A 19035-nucleotide genomic window follows, 5' to 3' on the forward strand; every position below is an offset into this window, starting at 1 on the left:
CTGACATTCAAATAAAAACATCTTTGAAAAAATGTGTTTTTTTTAATCAAAACAAGCTTATAATTTAATTCATTTTTTTCAGGCCCAGCACAGTAGGCTAGTGGTTAAAGTCCTCACCTGGCATGCACCAGGATCCCATATGGGCACCAATATGGATCCCAGCTGCTTCACTTCCTTTCCAGCAAACTGCTTTTAGCCTGGGAAAGCAATAGAGGACAGCCAAAAGCCTTGGAACCCTGCCCCAGTGTGGGAGACCCAGAAGAATGGGTAGTTGCCTTCTGCAGGGACTTCTGGGTGCCAAACTCTCCTCCACGTCCCGTCCCCTTTCCACTGGGCAGGCCCGGGCAGCCCCTCCTGTCACCTCCATGGTGGACCACATCCTGAGACCTGCCAAAGGGGCAGGGCCCATAGTCAGTGCGGGAAGTACCCAAAGTCAAGGGTGCAGGGGGACTCCCAGTGATTGAGGCAGTTGTTTTGCCTTTTTACATTTAGCATAAATCCTTAACTGTCCCGAGGTTATTTATCCCTGTGATCTTGGAAGTAAACTGGTGGCTGAAGCTGAGACCCTGAAGATACACATTGAGGGGAAACAGCCAGGGGTGCAGCCAGTAGGTTATCGCGCTGGGCCTTGGATGTTTCACTTGTGATTCAGCTCCCTGCTTATGCTCCTGGGAGAGCACTGGAAGGTGCTGCAGGTACTTGGGCCCCTGCCACCTATGTGGAAGACCCAGATGGGAGTTTCAGGCTCCTGGCTTTGGCCTGGCCCAGCCCTGGCTATTGTGGCCATTAGGAGAGTGAACCAGCAGATGGATGGAACCATACACACACATACACTTGGCCTTTTGAATAAATAAATCTCTTAAACAAAAAACAGACCGACTCAGGAAGAGAATGAGACTCTACTTTATTGGGCAGCACTGAGTCTTCATCCCGTAAGAATCCTGGCCCATTCTCCACACAGGAGGCGACAACGTCCCACTTCCCAGAAACACCTGACCTGCCCTCTCCTTAACAAACCCCTCAAGGCTCAGGACAAAGCCCTGGCAGCCTCCCAAGGTCGGTGGTGACATCGCAGGACAAACTCCTGCTTCAAGCCCAGATGGCTCCAGATGCTCTGACATTGTCAAAATCGGCACTTCTTCAGAAGTCCTGTCTTGGCAAACAGAAGCTACCCAATTCTAAGTCTGCATATACAATGTAAAAACAGCAGGGAGGTCCCAAGTGCCTAGGGGATACACATTTGCTGGGAACTGGACTATCCAGTCCCTGGAAGAGACCACCCACCCCAGCAGGTGGTTGGGGTTCTCATACTTGCACACATGAGCCCCAGGGGCAAGGATGTTCCTCTGGCAGCCGACCTACAAAGGTAGGCCTGTGATTGCCTCAGTGCAGCCCTTCCTGGTAGGTCCTTGACCCCTGACTGGCCCCAGATGCAGGCCACTTACGTTTCTGTGCTCTGGACAGCTGACCTCCATGCACTGGACTCAAAACTGCAGAAACTCCTCCATCATGGCCTGATACCAAAGCCCAAGGCTCCATGGGCAGGAAAGCAGGATCTGCCATGGGCAAGGGGCCACAGAATGCTGGCAGCTTAGGGTGAAGGTACCAGAGCCCAGCTCAGTGCTGACAAAACAACCAGAACCACACAAATAGTTCTGGTATTCTCTGAAGATGCAGCCCACACAGTGGGCCATACCATCTTCCATCCCACACAAACATTCCCCCCCCACACCAAAGAGGAAACTGAGGCACGGGAGAACTGGAGGAAAGGACCACTCCAGCCGTGGAACGTAACAAAAGATGCAGCTTTTCCGACATCTGGCTCCTGTACTCTTTTCCTGAACATGGCTGAGATTGGGCTGACCAGCACGGTGCCAGCGCCCCAGCAAACAGAGCAGGTGCTGACCGTGGCAACAGGAGACCCCGGGGAAGGCCGAGGAAGAAGGGCCCTGCCTCTCCCTTCTTGCCCTCAGTACGGTTTCTCCTTCATGTGAGTCCGCTGGTGGGTGATGAAGTTGGAGCTGTTGCTGAAGCCCTTGCCACACTCGGGGCATTTGTAGGGCTTCTCGCCCGTGTGGATTCGCTGGTGGATGATGAGGACCGAGTTCCAGCTGAATCCCTTGCCGCACTCGGGGCACCGATAGGGCTTGTCCCCCAGGTGTGCCCTCTGGTGCATGACGAGGATGGAGCCGCGGCTGAAGCTCTTGCCGCACAGGACGCACTGGTAGGGCCGCTCGCCGGTGTGCACACGCTGGTGCACCACAAGCTGTGAGCGCTGGCTGAAGCCCTTGCCGCACTCTCCGCACTTGTGCGGCCGCTCGCCAGTGTGCACGCGCTGGTGCTTGACCAGGTTGGAGCTCCAGCTGAAGCTCTCGCCGCACGCCCGGCATTCGTAGGGCTTCTCGCCGGTGTGTACGCCCTGGTGCGCAAGGAGGCTCGAGCTCTGGCTGAAGCTCTTGCCGCAAGCGCCGCACTTGTAGGGCTTCTCCACCAGGTGCGTTCGGCGGTGCGTGGCCAGGTTGGAGCTGCGGCTGAAGCTCTTGCCGCACTCGCCGCACTGGTAGGGCTTCTCACCGGTGTGCGTGCGCCGGTGCGTGATGAGAGCCGAGCTCTGGCTGAACCTCTGCCCGCACTCGGGGCACGCGTAGGGCTTCTCGCCCGTGTGTATCCTCTGGTGCCGGATCAGGTTGGAGTTGTAGCTGAAGCTCTCGCCGCACTCTTTGCACGCATAGGGCTTCTCACCCGTATGGATGCCCTGGTGCGTGCTGAGGCTGGATCGGTTGCCGAAGCTCTTGCCGCACTCGGGGCAGGAATAGGGCTTCTCCCCGGTGTGCGTGCGCTGGTGGGCGATGAGGTTGGGGCTCCTGCTGAAGCTCTTGCCGCATTCGGCACACTGAAAGGGCTTCTCGCCCGTGTGGATCCTCTGGTGGGTGATGAGGTTGGCGCTGCGGCTGAAGCTCTTCCCGCAGTCCCTGCACTTGTAGGGCTTCTCCCCGGTGTGGGTGGTTTGGTGCCGGCTGAAGTTGGAGCCGTCGCTAAAGCTCTTCCCACACTCGTCGCACTTATAGTACTTCTCACCCGTGTGGGTACGCTCGTGGGTGACCAGGTGGGACTTCCGGCTGAAGCTTTTCCCGCACTGGGGGCACTCATACGGTTTCTCGCCCAGGTAGGTGCCCTGAAGGCCTATGAGCTGGCTGGCGTCCCCACGAGGGCCACCTCCCCGGGGACCCCGGGAGCCACAGCCCCTCTCGCAGTGGCTCTCCGCGTCGGGCACCTCTGCATCCTCATAGGTGCCTGGATTCAAGTTCTCCCCGTTTTCACTCTGCGTCTCAAAATCTGCGACAACGAAAAACACACAGCCCTGACTCACCTCCCTGTCAGGACAAGAGAAAGGAAACCTAAGGGAAACTTTGGCAGGTTAAACTCATAAATGAAGAGGCTAGGAGGGTCTGGGCGCTGGGGTGGAGGGGTTATTTCCTCCCAACCAACTTCCATCATTGACTACCCCTACCACCACCACTCCGTGTCCATCAGCCAGATTCAAAAGTCCTAAATGTTCCCTGTGTCTCTCGCTGTTTCTCCTCTGGGAAGCAAGGTCAGAAGGGAATTTGAAAATCCCAATGAAAGGCCAATAACAAGTACACAGTGACCTCTGCCCTGGCCGTGGTGTCCGATTCTCATGAGATGCTCAACCCGACGACTGGGGCAGTGTTTGGCACAGTGGGCTGGGTGCCCACGTGCCTGGTGGATGCCTGGCTTTTGCACTCAGCTATGCTGCTAGTGCAGACCCAGGCAGCAGTAGCTGATGGCTGCAGCAGCTAAGGAGACCTGGACGGTGTTCTAAGATGATGACTTCCACCTGGCTGCTTCTGAAAGCACGGGGGAGTGAACCAGTGAGGGGGAGAGCTGAGTCTGCATGCTTTTCAAACGCATAAGTAAAGATTACATAAAGCAATAAATCAATCTGATGAACGACTGCATATTTTGTTTTGTTTTACACTGGGACCAGAGAAAGTTTCTCTAAAGCTCAGTCTCCTTTCAAAGGAACTTACATAGTGACCTGTTGCATTAAAACATGTCTAAGGGCACAGTGCGCAGTAGCCTAGTGGCTAAAGTCCTCACGTGAGCCAGGATCCCATATGGATGCCAGTTTGTGTCCTGGCAGCTCCGCTTCCCATCCAGCTCCCTGCCTGTGGCCTGGGAAAGAAAAGGATGGGGACCCTCAAAGCCTTGAGACCCTGCAGATCTTTGTCTCTCTTTCACTCTGTAAATCTAATTTTCCAGTAAAAATAAATAAATCTTTAAAAAAATGTCGAGTGCTTCTCCAACTGAGTATTTGGCCTTTAACACAGGACGAGATGACAGCCCTTGCAAACAGGCTCCTCAAAGGAAAGGAAAGAGGTGGGGACTTAAAGGAGCCCTCTAATTTGTCTGAGTGTCAATTGACATGAACTTTATAGCTTCTTTTTTTTTTTTAAGATTTATTTTTATTGCAAAGTCAGATACACTGAGAGAAGCAGAGACAGGGAGGAAGCTCTTCCATCTGATGATTCAGTCCCCAAGTGACCGCAACAGCTGGTACTGTGCAGATCCAAAGCCGGGAGCCTGGAGCTCTTCCAAGTTTCCCACATGGGTGCAGGGTCCCAAGGCTTTGGGCCATCCTCAAATGCTTTCCCAGGCCACAAGCAGGGAGCTGGATGGGAAGCAGGGCCTGCCAGGATTAGAATTGGCGCCTATATGGGATCCTGGCACATTCAAGATGAGGACTTATAACCACTAGGCCACCGTGCCGGGGCCCAACTTTATAGCTTCTTTAAAATTTATATTCTATTTTTAAAAAGATTTTATTTATTTTTTATTGGAAAGTCAGATATACAGAGGAGAAGAGAAAGAGAGGAAGATCTTCCAACCGACGACACACTCCCCAAGCGATAGCAACAGCTGGAACTGCACCAGTCCAAAGCTAGGAGCCTGGAGCCTCTTCTGGGTCTCCCACGTGGGTGCAGGGTCCCAAGGTTTTGGGCTGTCCTACACTGTAGGCCGCTGGATGGGAAGCAGAGCCACTAGGATTAGAACCAGTGCCAATTTGGGATCCTGGCATGTGAAAGGCGAGGACTTTAAACTCTAGGGTACCATGCCGTGTCCTAAAATTTATATTCTTAATTTGAAAGGCAAAATAACAGAAAGAGATGGGAAGAATCTTCCATCCCCTGGTTCACTCCCCAGTCCACCACAGCCTGGGTTGGCTCAGGCTGAAGCCAGGAGCCAGGGATGCCATTTAGGTCTGCTGTATGGGGCCAACAGGGGCACAAGCACTTGGGCTGTCTTTGGCTGCTTTCTCAAGCACGGAGGGAGAGGCCTGGCTGGTCATGAAGCACCTGGAACTTGAACTAACACTCTGATCTGGGATGTGGGTGTTTCAAGTGAAATTTGACCTATTGCACCACAACACCCACTCCAAATGGAATTTTTAAATTGGTAGTAAGACTTTCTAGTTTGCAAGAACTTGTCAAACTCCCCTTTTGGAATACCTAGCAAGTATCTGGGTAAAAATGATTGAGCAGGTGTTTGGTGTGTGGAAAAGTTGCCACTACTTCCATGACTGCAGTACCACCTGGCTCAAGTCCCAGCTCCTCCGTTTCCAATCCAGTCTCCTGCTCAAGCGCACCCTAGGAGGGAGCATATGATGGCTAAGAGCCTGTGTCTCTACTGCCCTCAGGGCTTTGGCCTGACCCAGCCCTGGCTGTTTCAGGCGTTTTGGGGGACTAAACCAGCAGATGGAAGATAGTATACACACACTCTCTCTCTCCTTCTATCTCTTTCTTTCTCTGCCTTATCAACAGAATGAAAATAAGGAAAAACCAGGGGCCAGTGTGTGATGGAGGTTAAGCCACCCTGTGATGCCTGCACTCCATAACAGAGTGCCTGGTTCGAGTCCCTGCTCCTCTGCTTCAGCTAACTCTTACCACCACCCTTGGAAGTGGTGGCTCAACTGCTTGAGTCCCTGCTACCCCCGTGGAAAACCCAAATGAACGTTCACCCCTGGCTTCAGCCAGGCCCTTCCCTGGCTATTGCAGGCAACTCTTCTAACACCGTTCTGCTCGTTCTCTTTCAGAAGAAGAAAAAAAAGACAAAATATATGTTTTTTAAAAAAAACACCAAGGAGGAACTGCTCCAGGAAGTCTCCTTAGACGAGAGACCCCTGGGGAAGCTGTGGGAGGAAGGCTGTGCGTCTGAGCACATGGTTCTGGACCCTGTCCCCCAGCATAACTGTTTCCTGTACTGCATGCTGGGTCAACAGCCCTGGCTGACATGGACACAGACCCAAGGAAGCGTCACAAGAATTAATGGTCTTGGAATGTGAGACTGTCAGGAAGTCATTCACTATACTGTTTACCCCACACAATGTCCTCTTGATGAGCCTGAAGAACTTCCCTCTTGTATTGAATGCCACCACTCTTGAGTGACCAGTTTGTGTCCACTTCATGCGGTAAGCACCTGTCACCATGCCTCCTGGGGAGCTCATAGCCAAAAGCTCAGTGGAAGAACACCGAATGCTTTCACAGCATGCATTCTGTATATTCTGATTTCAGGTTCTTCCTCTCACTACGTTTACTATCATTGTCATGTGCTATCTTGCTGGAAAGTATCTATATATATATATTTAGACACACACATTTTGAATTCTGTGGAGAGTAGAGAAACGCATGTATGCATCACAGCCTGATAAAGCCCTGGTGAACTCTGATGCTGTCTCAGGTCAGCTGCTCACCCATCACCACCCCTAATTTCTAGAAAGTAATGAAAATGGCAAAATCTGACATGCCTCTATCAAGCAGAGCCTGCCTTCTAGTCAGTACAGGATCACAATATCTCGTGCGTATGCACACACCTGCTGCAGGTGTCCTTTCGGCCCACACCCTGGACGACAGGGAGGAGGGCACTGCGTACTCCCCACCTGGCCAGAGCCAGGAATTCAGCTCTCTGGCTCCTAAGACGGCTGTCCCTGCAGGTCCTGAGCACAGAGCTCTGCACTTCTTCCTTAGGGTGTCTGGGTCAAGGTCCCAATGTATTTTTGGCAAGCTAACATGATCAAAAGCATTTGGTGGGGGATGTCTTTAGTAACTACTGTCTTCTGAATAGATGACATCAACTAATAAGGCTTTTTGCTGTTTCACAGTTAGAGCCAGTAAGGTTCTGTATAAACTCAGAGGCAACAGTGAAAGCAGTAAAGGGCACTGTGACTGGTTATGCCACCACCTGGGGCACCACCTCCCACGTGAGAAGGCCTAGGACTGCATCCTGCCTCTGCTTCCATGCCAACTTCCAGCTAATGCAAGCAGCAAGTGATGGCTCAAATACCCATGCAGGAGACCCAGTGGCATTTCAGGCTCCTGGCCTTGGTCTGACCCGGATACATGCTGTTGTGGGCATTTGAATTAGGAGAGGGAAGATCCGTCACTCTGCCTTCCTAGTAAATGAAAAGAAATAAAGTTTAAATACAGAACAAACCACAGGGCTGGCATGGTGGCTCAACAGGCTAATCCTCTGCCTGCCAGTGTCTGCATCCCATACAGGCGCCACTTCAAGTCCTGACTGCTCCACTTCTCATCCAGCTTTGTTTATAGACTGGGAAAGCAGTGAGGATGACTCAGGTCCTTGAGACCCTGCACCTAGATGGGAGACATGGAAGAAGCTCCTGGCTCCTGGCTTTGGATTGGCTCAGTTCTGGCTATTGTGGTCATGTAGGGAATGAACTAGCAGTTGGAAGATCTTTGTCTCTCCTTCACTCTGTGAATCTGCCTCTCCAATAAAAATAAATGAATCTTAAGAAAGCAAGATGCAATTTGCAGACACCAAAATACATGCTTAATTTTCACAAAGCAGCAGAGACTGGGGAGAAAGGCTGTCTGAGAACGGTAGAGGAGACACCAACATGGACAGTGTTCTCACCCCAACTCCCACCAGCACAAAATGCGCTTGGGAAGTGGCTCAGCAGGACTGGCCTCTTTGGCTCCCAGAAGGTGAGGGGATGGGCAGGATGGCACAGCAGAGCCATGTGGCCAGGGAAGGGGAGAGCCTGTGCTTGCACACAGCTATGACTTGCACACCACCCTCCACAACAGCAGGGCCATGAGGAGGCACTTGCCTAAAGGAAAAGTCACGGGGCAGAACTGGAGGGAGAGGTGGTGGGAGAAGAGGAAGAGACAAAACACAAGCTGGCAGGACTGGGAGCAGTTGGGGACATGAGCATTATAGGAAATGGAGCCAGCGTAGGAAGGCCCACAGAGGATCCCAGGCCCGCACCTGGGAAAGAACAGAAAGGAGAAAAGTGAGAACAGCAATTACACGAGCTGGAAACAAGGTTAAAAAGATGATAGAGAATGGCAGAAACAGAAGTGAAGTAAAAGGAGAACCACTCTGTAACCAGAGCTTTCCAACATGGAAAACTCAAAGGAACTGAACAAATGCTTCAGATAAAATCTGCAGAAATGTTACCACATGCCAAGGAAAACCCAACTCAGAACAGTCAGTTGTCAGGCAAGTCGGCCCCGTGCAGAGGCACAAACTACTTTTAAAAGGCCTCTGAATTTCTGTCCAGCAATACCCAACACCTGCAGTCAGGACAGCAGTAGCTACAAAACGGGCAAGAAAATTCGGGTCGCAGGCTTTGTGTTCTGTAAAGCTGTCCTTCAAGTGTAAAATGCAAAGGCAAACAGCCTTGAGCACACACAGATTCATGAACTACTTACTGTTCTCATGAGCTCTCCATGGACAAACTACTAGCAAGTGAATTTCTTTCTTTTTTTTTTTTTAATAAAGATTTATTTATTTTTATTGCAAAGTCAGATATACAGAGAGGAGGAGAGACAAAGAGGAAGATCCTCCGTCCTATCATTCACTCCCCAAGTGACTGCAATGGCCAGTGCTGCACCAATCCGAAGCCAGGAGCCAGGAACTTCTTCCAAGTCTCCCACATGGGTGCAGGGTCCCAAGTTTCTGGGCCATCCTCAAATGCTTTTCCCAGGCCACAAGCAGGGAGCTGGATGGGAAGTGGGGCCACTGGGATTAGAACTAGCGCCTATATGGGATCCCAGAGGGTTCAAGGCAAGGACGTTAGCCATTAGGCTACCATGCCAGGCCCATAGGAAGTGAATTTCAACCTCAATCAAACATGAGAGGAAGAAGACTCTAGCACAAAATGACTGTGGATGAATACTTAGTAATCTTAACTTCATTATTAAAAAAATTATTAAAGGTAGAATTAGAGGAAATATACACAGAGAAAATTAATTGTATTAAAAAAAATTTCTCAGAGATTTCTTAGAGAAATCTTCAGTGCAGATTCACTCCCTGAATGCCCACAGAAGCCTAAGCTGGCCAGCCTGAACCCTGGGGCCAGGACCTCTCTGTATGTCTTTATTATTTTTAGAGTTTTGTTTAAGATTTATTTATTTTATTTTTATTGGAAAGGCAGATATACAGGGAGGAGGAGAGACAGAGACAAAGATCTTCCATCCAATGATTCACTCCTCAAGTGATCGCCATGGCCAGTGCTGCACCGATCCGAAGCCAAGAGCCAGGAGCTTCTTCTGGGTCTCCCACACGGGTGCAGGGTCCCAAGGCTTTGGGCCATCCTTGACTGCTTTCCCAGGCCACAAGCAGGGAGCTGGATGGGAAGTAGGGCTGCCGGGATTAGAACCAGCACCCATATGGGATCCCAGCACACCAAGGTGAGGACCTTAGCCAGCTCTGGGCCCTGTATGTCTATTTCTAAACTGCCTGTTTATCCCTCTCACCTTTCGGTCTAGTGGGTATATGATGACCTTTCCCACTCAGAATCATGAAGGCCCCTTCTCCTCCTTCTGATCCAGGTCCCCTGCATAGATCTGTACCATTCCTCAGTCTCCTCTTGCATAAGCTGTGGAGCAGGTCTATGTTTGACTTAGAAAGCAGGACCCCACCTTCAAAATGCCTGGAGCCCTGTCCTAACACCAGCCACTGCACAGTCCTTTGACTGCCCCTCCCCTTCCTGGCAGGTAGGCAAAAGACACCATCATGGCTGAGTCTAAACCAACATATCCTGTGTTTTCCTTCCTGGGACATGGCTCTGGACGCGAGTGCCCAGTGGGCTACTGTGGCTGCTCAAAGGGTCTTTGCAGGCTGTCGGCCTCTTCCTTCTTCACACTAGAAACCTTCTCAGAATGAGTGTGACAAAAACTGGTGTCAATTTGGGGTATCTTTGGACTCATTTATGAGGAAATATACCGATGTCTTACACTGATGTGGTAGTGTGTATCTGATTCAAATCTTCTAAAGCCTGCCTGTGATCACACTGCGTTGTCAGCACTGGCCAGAGTCACAGCTCTAAGGTACTGAATGCCTCTGGTCCTGATTTTGCCCACACTCAGCTCTTGCCCATGCCAACTGGCAGTCTCCCTGGAGGAGTGCTGTTCTGGTGAGCCTGGGGAAACCTGGCTGAATCTGAGGGGCTGGGGACAATGTCCACTGAACTCTGCTGCCTAAAAAGGGGCAACCATGTGGTGACTTAGCAAGCTAATCCTCTGTCTGCCAGTGCCTGCATTCAATATGGGCACCTGATCAAGTCCTGGCTACTCCAAGTAGTAGAGTATGGCCCAAGTCCTTGGGCCCCTGTACCTGTACAGGAGACCTGGAGGAAGCTCCTGGCTTCTGATTGGCTCAGCTCCAACCACTGCGAACATTTGGGAATGAACCCATGGATGGAAGATCTCTCAAGCTCTCCTCTCTCTAAAATTTGCTTTTCAAATAAAAATTTAAAAAGAGGGCCTGGCATGGTAGCCTAGTAGCTAAAGTTCTCCCGTTGCATGCACTGGGACCACATGTAGGCACTAGTTCTAATCCTGGCAGCCCCATTTTCCATCCAGCTCCCTGCTTGTGGCCTGGGAAAGCAGTCAAGGATGGCCCAAAGCCCTGGAACCCTGCACCTGCATGGGAGATCTGGAAGATGCTCCTGGCTCCTGGCTTCGGACAGGCGCAGCTTTGGCTATTGTGGCCACTTTGGGATGGAAGATCTTTGTGTCTGTCTCTCCTCCTCTCTGTATATCTGCCTTTCTGATAAAAATAAAAATAAAAATAAATAAATCTTAAAAAAAACAAAGCAAACAACAACAACAACAACAACAACAAAAAAAAAAAACAGAAAAAGGTGACAGAGGTGTTTCCCAGCACGATACAGCTGGGCACAGGGAGAAGCGGCTTCCCGCGGAGGGCTGGCTAAGCATAGTATCAGGAAAGTATTTTATCCAGAGATGAGCAAGGCCATTCCAACGCTATAACTCAGGCACAAAATGCCCAACACAGGTTACATGCAGGGACCAGAAAGGTCTGCTCTTAATGCAACAGGGGCCTCAGCAGGGGCATCGGAGAGGCAGTTTGGGGTGCAGTGGGAGTGTTGGGCCAGGAGTGCCAAACAGAACAGGGCGACAGCAGATCTGTGGGTACAGGGGAACTGTCAAGATTCTCAGGCATATCACTGTGGCAGCAACAAAGAGTGCCCAGGAAGGGGAGGAGATGGGGGGTGCTGGTGGCAGATTAAGGGGTGCAGCACTGAGACCTGAGGACTGCTAGGGTATGGGAGACACAACAGAGATGAGCTCTGCCATTTCAACTCTTCACTCACTTTAAATATGGGCACTCAAAGGTGCCTGTGGCCAAATGTCAAACCTTCACCATCTAACCAGACCTTGAAATGTCTCACGCTGGCCTGGGCTGGACCCACAGGACAGAGGGTTGGCCGACCCTCTGAGGGAGGGCCATCATGAGGGAGGGGGCAGCACTGGCTAAATGAAGACCACCTCCTACCAACACACATCCTCCTGGGAGGCAGCAGGTGATGGCTCAAGCCCTGCCACCCCGTGAACCAGGATGGAGTTCCCAGTGCCTGGCTTCAGGCTGGTCCAGCAACTGACTGTGGCAGGAGGGTGGGAAGGGAGCCAGGGGACGGGAGCTGTCTTTCTCTCTCTCTGCTTCTCAAGGAATTTTTTTTTAGTGTTAAAAGAGGGGGTAGGGGCAGAAGTCAGAATCCCAAACCCACTCATCTCAGCTTCCAGTGCAGACAGGAAACACAAAGCCCTCAGTGCGGGCCACCATGGATGCTGCTGACATCAGCTGCTCTAGGACTGCAACCCCCAGCCCCAACCACAGTATCTGACTGAAGATCCTCACGTTTTCTACACATCTGTTGCATTCATCACGAAACAGGATGTGAGGTTGCTAGTTTATTTTTTTTTCTTTAAGTAGGACGAATAAAATTCGCTTCAAATGATAGGAGCTCCCAAATACTCACAGAAGCCAACAAGCCTGAGCGTGAATCCCAGCTCCACATCCAGCTTCCGCTTCCTGTGTGTAAAACACCTATCCAATCCACCTTCCGGGATTCTTAGTGTTCCTGACACTTCTCTGTCCCAGGCAATGGCCACAGACTCTGCTCCGTCACCTCTCCTTCCCTGCCCTGCCTCTCCACATCTGGCCTCCTAACCCTTCCAGGCCAGATAACACAGACCCTCATTGTCTTTCTCGCCAATAACCATTCCCTTGCAATACCCAGTTAGGAAGGCCACCACAGCGGCATCCATGTGATGAGAGGTTTACGATCAGTTGCCACGTCTTGTCCTCACACACACAGCAGTCTGAACGGTGCCTCTGAATTTGCAGGAATCTCATCACTTCTCTAGCAAAGATAAACTCCATCTTTCCCCCACGGGGTGCCACTAGGCATACCAGGCACTTGGTCTGGCCTCCAGAAACAGCTGGGTGCATGCTAGCCACTGCCAGTTTGAGCTCCTGCTCATGTGTCCCATTTGCTTGATGCCTGTTGTCCCTGCTCAGCCTGATCCCGGTCACCGTGTGCCCTCCAGTCGCTTCCCCCACCAAACTCCTGGAATCAAACTCACATCCTGTTGGCAGAATCAGCTTCCTCCCATGCCCCCAGGGACCTCGTTCAAAAACCAACAAGTTCAGTCTCTCCCTCCTTACTCTACTTCCCACCACTTCCTCATGGTACACTTTCCTCTCCAGCTGCCAGCCCTCCCATGGCCACCTGAAGCTGGTCTCCCTTCCCGCCCGGCTTTTGGGCCACACAGTTCCTCCCAGGAGGCACAGAGATTCTGCCCCAATCTGGGCCTTTCCAAGTCAACTTCACTCTGCAAACTCCAGGCAGGCTTCACGTCCTCCACCGAGCCTGCCAGGCCCACACCTTTCCTCCCCACTCCGCATGCCCCGCTCTCACCTGCAGGTCTCATCCTGTCTCTCTCAAGTAGTCCTACAAACAGGTGGACCCCAAATGAGTTATCTGACAATCTAGGGGGTCCAGTTTACAATGGTGGCCCTCATGTAGTCCTGGCACACAGGGGGACTCCAAATAATTATCCGATAATCCAGGGGGCCCAGTTTACAATGAAGACCAAGGTGGAGACAGAGGAGTCAGTGGCAACCCACCCAGGAGACCCACACAGCCTCCACCGCCAAGAGCTCAGGTTGGGACCTTTAAGAGCCCGGTATGCTCTGGGATGCCTTTATCCCACAGGGAGTGCTTCCTGATTATTAGCTATTTGGCCATTTGTCTTGGTTTTGTTATCACTTTGAAAAAAAAAATTCAGGTGTTTAAAATCCTGGAGTTGTTTTTAATCTGAAAGGCAGAGTGACAGAGAGAGAGAGAGAAAAAAAAAAGAGAGCTTCCATCTACTGATTTACATATCAAATTCCCACAACAACTGGAGCTGGGGCAGGCCAAAGCCAGGAGCCAGGAACTCTACTGGGTCTCCCTCAAACGCATGGACCGTCCTCCCCTGCTTTCTAGGGCCATTTAAAAAGCAGCTGGATTTGGAGTGCAGCAGCTGGGCCTCCAACTATCATCCTGCTGGGGAATGCAGCATTCAAGCAGCAGTCTCACTCCCTGGGCCACAGTGCCAGACTGCTGGGCTATCTGGATGCTTATTGACGGGCAAGTGCAGAGGCTGAGGGCTGCTTTATAAGGTATCTTCAGCTTCTCTTCCCACAGTCTCCATCAGCTTCCCACTCATGGCAAATAAACACTTGAGCAAAAAAAAAAATCCACTGTACTCATTCTGCAAACATGCTCTGTGTCCCACCTGGACAGGAATTTTCAGCCACCACCACACAACACAGGGCACGACAGGGCAAGGAACTTGCTGGCTGCCTGTGAACAGGCAGAGTGCTAGCCCCCACCTCATCTTCCTCACCTAGCATACTCCCGCACCCCGGTGGGCACTCTCCCTTCTCACCTCTGTCCCGAAGACTCTGGGTCAAGTCTTCCACCAAGGCCACCGCCTCCTCGCTGCTTTCCGGCCGATGCTCTTGTAGCCAGGCCTGGATTTCCCTTGGCAGCACAGTTAGCATCTGCTCCTTGGTGTGCGTCTCTGGCCTCAGCCAGCGCCGACAGAGCTCCCGGAGGCGGCCCAGGGCTCCCCGTGCTGCCCCAGGCGCCATCTCCTCCTGCGGGCTGCCCCTGCCGCCACACCGGGCAAAGGGCTCCGACTCAGGGCCGTCCTCCTGCAGCACGGCTTCCTGCACCCAGGAGTCATCCTCTAGGAGCCCAGGGGTGGCCTCCTCCTCCTCTTGTTCATCTTCCTCCAAAGGCACCTGGACTGAGGAGCTCAGGGGAGCGCTCATGCTTGGCACTTCAGCAGCCATCATCCACGTGGGCTTCAAGACTCGCCCCTTGTCTTCTCCAGCCAGGCCCTCTGAGAAGACGCTACTTTCCTCAAATCCCAAGGGCCGACCTGCTGGGAAACAAGACAGAGAACCAAAGCACTTAACAGCAGCTCAGCTCCGGTCACCAAGTCAACCTTACAATCAAACCGAAGAGAAGTTTCCCATCCCTCTTTATGGCATAACAGCATATTCCTGAAAACAAAAAAGCAGCCATTGAAGGAAAAGCTGAGCAGGACCACAAGCATAAAAAGACAGCACCGTGATGGCACAGGCACTGTGAGTGCCAACTGGTGCCCTGGCTACTCTACTTCCAACCCAGCTCCCTGCTAGTGCACCTGGAAACGTGGAGAAGGATGGCTCAAGTACTTGAGCCCCTGCCACCCACCCACATGGGAAACCCAAATGCAGTTTCTGGATCTTGGTTCCCTCCTGGCCCAGCTCTAGCTACTGTAGCCATTTATAGAGTGAATCAACAGATGGAAGATCTCTCTGTGTCACTATGCCTTCCAAGTAAAAATAGAGAGAATGAAAGAAAAAAAGAAAGGATAGATATATGAAGCCAATAAAAAGACCAGGACATAGGGTTGGCACAGTGGCATATCAAGCTAATCCTTTCTGATCTTCATTTCCTTGTCTGAGAAACAAGGATAACTCAGTGTCCTCTTTAGGGAGCTGGTGAGGATTAATGAGCTGATGGAAAGCTCCTTGTACCGCTCTTAGCACCTGGTGGTTGCTCCATAAATGTCAATGACAGGTGTGTAGTAGGCTAACCCTCCACCTGTAGCAAGTCCCAGCTTTTCCACTTCTCATCCAGCTCCTGCTAATGGCCAGGAAAGCGGTGGAGGATGGCCTAAAGCCTTGGGACCCTGCACCCATGTTGGAGACCCAGAGGGAACTCCTGGCTTTGGATAAGCTCAGCTCTGGCTATTGCAGCTATTTGGGGAGTGAACCAGTGGATGGAAGAGTGTGTGTGTGTGTGTGTGTGTGTGTGTGTGTGTGTGTGTGTGTGTGTGTAATCTCCTTTCTCTGTAAAATCTGCCTTTTTTTTTAAAGATTTATTTTATTTTTTATCACAAAGTCAGATATACAGAGAGAAAGAGAGTCAGGAAGATCTTCCATCCGATGATTCACTCCCCAAGTGACTGCAATGGCCAGTACTGTGCCAATCCAAAGCCAGGAACCAGGAGCTCTTCTGGGTCTCCCACATGCGTGCAGGGGCCCAAGGCCCTGGGCCGTCCTGGACTGCTTTCCCAGGCCACAAGCAGGGAGCTGGATGGGAAGTGGGGCCATCGGGATTAGAACCAATACCAATACGGGATCCAAGTCTGAGCAAGGTGAGGACTTTAGCACTTAGGCCACCGTGCCAGGCCCTTCCTATATACCTTTAAAAAACACTTATTTTGATTTACTTCAAAACAGAATGTGAGAGATCTTTCATCAGTTCATTCCCCAAAACATCCCCAACAGCCAAGGCTGGGCCATGCAAAAGCCAAGAGCCATGCACCACACCTAAGTGTCCCTCCTGGGTGGCAGGGGCCCAATTACTGATGTGTCACCAGCCACCTCCCAGGGTACCCCAGCAGAAAGCTGGCAGATGGCAGAGCAGCAGGACTCCCGGCGCCTAAGCACCCTCCACCCGACACCTACCCCTTTTCCCACATGCTCTAAGCCATCTCCAAGTCACTTCTTACGTGGAATCTGCACAGTGGTTAAGATGCTGCTGGGGCACCTGCTTCCCACAGCACAGCCCAGGTCCGTGTCCTGGCTCTGTTTTGGATCTAGCTTCCTGCTACCATGCACCCTGGGAGGCAGCAGTTATGGCACAAGTGCTTACTTCCCTGCCACGCATAGCGGAGATCCAGAGGGAGCCCTTGGCTTCCCGCTTTCCCAGCATGGCCACTTGAGCAATTCAGGCTGTGTGAGCCAGCAGACCGAAATTTGATTTTTCTTTCTCTCTCCCCTTTTACAACAAAACAAAAATAAAAGTTTAAAAATATCTGCAACGGGCCCGGCACGGTGGCGCAGTGGTTAAGGTCCTCGCCTTGCACGCCCGGGATCCCATATGGGCGCCGGTTCTAATCCCGGCAGCCCAGCTTCCCTTCCAGCTCCCTGCCTGTGGCCTGGGAAGGCAGTCGAGGATGGCCCAAAGCTTTGGGACCATGCACCCGCGTGGGAGACCCAGAAGAGGCTCCTGGCTTCGGATCGGCATAGTATCGGCTGTTGCGCTCACTTGGAGAGTGAATCATCGGATGGAAGATCTTCCTCTCTGTCTCTCCTCTCTGTATATCTGCCTTTCCAATAAATAAAAATAATAAAAATAAATCTAAAAAAAAAATATCTGCAACAAAAGAATGGCTAATAAGTAACAGCTAGGGGTAAATATCCTGGTGCTGCAGCAGGTTAGGGTGCTGCCTATAGCCCACACATCCCATAGGAGATCCAGTTCAAGTCCTGGCTGCCCCACTTCCAATCGCCCTCCCTGCTGATGGGCCTGGGGAAAGAGTGGAGACTGGCCCAAGTGCTTGGGCGTCAACACCTGTGTGGGACACCCAGCTGGAGTTCCATGTTCCAGGCCCAGCACCACCTGTGGCAGCCATCTGGGGAGTGAGCCAGCAGGCAGAAGACCTCTTTTTCTTTGTCCTTTCACTCTGCCATAAATAAGTAAACATTTTAAAGATTTATTTATTTTTATTGGAAAATCAGATTTATAGAGAGAAAGAGAGAAAGATCTGCTGGTTCACTCCTTAAGTGGTCACAATGGCCAGAGCTGAGTCAATCTGAAGACAGGAGCCAGAAGCTTCCTCTGGGTTTCCCATGTGAGGGCAGGGTCCCAAGGCTTAGGGCGGTTCTTGACTGCTTTCCCTCCGCACAAGAAGGCAGGTGATGGGAAGTGGAGCAGCCCTGATTAGAAGCTTAGAAGCGGCGCCCTTATGGGATCCCAGCACATGAAAGATGAGGACTTTGGTTACTAGGGTACGACGGCAGGCCCCACACATAAATCCTTTTTTAAAAAAATAATTACCGGGCCCGGCGTGGTGGCGCAAGTGGTTAAGGTCCTCGCCTTGCACACCCGGGATCCCATATGGGCGCTGGTTCTAATCCCGGCAGCCCCGCTTCCCTTCCAGCTCCCTGCCTGTGGCCTGGGAAGGCAGTCGAGGACAGCCCAAAGCTTTGGGACCCTGCACCCGCATGGGAGACCCGGAAGAGGCTCCTGGCTTCGGATCGGCATAGTATCGGCCGTTGCGCCCACTTGGGGAGTGAATCATCGGACAGAAGATCTTCCTCTCTGTCTCTCCTCTCTGTATATCTGCCTTTCCAATAAAAAAAAATAATAAAAATAAATCTTAAAAAAAAAATTACCACACAAGCACAGAATAAAACGTAGTTAAAAAGTGTGCAAACCCAACAGCTGCTTTCTGGACGGGTAGAATATTGCCTGGGAGGAAAGGGGTCCCTGGGAGGGTTCTGGGGTGTGGGATTTGGCAATGACTCAAGCAGGGCCTGCATACCAGGGCTCCATCAGCTCACTTCGCTGAACATATTTTTAAATACTTTTAAAATCAGATTGACGATGCTGTTTATCATGAATGATTTGTTAGTACTCCTGACAAGGAAACAATAGATTAAAAAAAAAAAAAAACTAGGAAAAGCCTAAAAAAAAAAAAAAGCAACAAAAAGCTAATGACAAGTCAAAGCTCTCAACGCCTGGAAGGCATTGGGGTTAGCTGATCCTCCATCCGGATCTGGGGGGCCCGCCCCCTCCCCGCCTCAGTTTCCCCATCTGGGATCCGACAGGCTGCACAGGACGTCGTCGAAGCCCCCTCTTTCCCAGTTCAAGCCCTGCAAGGAGCTAGCTCCCTGCCAGGAGAAGCGCGGGCACGGTGGCTTCCCTCAGTCCGTCCGGGCGCCTCAGAGGGGGCGTCGGGGGCACGGCACCCCTCCCCCAGCACGGCTGGCCCCGACCGGGACCCCCTCGCCTCAGCCTGCTCCCGGGGCCCGCGGAGCTCCAGGCCCGGCCTCCCGGCTCACCTCTCCCGCGACCCGAGTCCGCGCACACCGCCGCTCGCGCGCAGAAGCGCCCCCGGGCTCGGTCCGGCCCCTCCGCATTCACCTCAGCTCTAGCCCGTGGGGCACCGAGAACAATGTACGGGGTAGGCCCGCCCACCACCCTGCTTATTGGCTATATCCAAAAGCCCCTGGAAATTCTGCCTTTCTATTGGTGAAGACAGTGCCAAGCCTGGCGGCGGGAGGGAGGCCGAGCCCGTAGCATTGTGGGAAGTGTAGTCCATCCGAAAGCGGTGCGGCGAGCCCAGATTGCAC

At 52.0% G+C, this 19035-nt stretch overlaps 1 protein-coding gene across 1 annotated transcript; it reads right to left on the bottom strand.

Moving 5' to 3' along the window:
• Nucleotides 1-921: 921 nt before the first annotated feature.
• ZSCAN2 (zinc finger and SCAN domain containing 2) lies at nucleotides 922-18799 on the bottom strand. The gene is made up of 3 exons (XM_040969139.1): nucleotides 18745-18799; nucleotides 14286-14783; nucleotides 922-3336 (listed from the first exon to the last, which is right to left on the bottom strand). Exons 2-3 carry the CDS (start codon nucleotides 14695-14697, stop codon nucleotides 1970-1972), a joined length of 1779 nt encoding a protein of 592 aa, XP_040825073.1. The 5' UTR covers nucleotides 14698-14783; nucleotides 18745-18799; the 3' UTR covers nucleotides 922-1969.
• Between the last annotated feature and the right edge of the window lie 236 nt (nucleotides 18800-19035).

This window comes from Ochotona curzoniae, unplaced genomic scaffold (genome assembly GCF_017591425.1).
Source record: "Ochotona curzoniae isolate NIBS_2020 unplaced genomic scaffold, NIBS_Ocur_1.0 scaffold_4701, whole genome shotgun sequence".
In the NCBI taxonomy this organism is placed as follows: Eukaryota; Metazoa; Chordata; class Mammalia; order Lagomorpha; family Ochotonidae; genus Ochotona; species Ochotona curzoniae.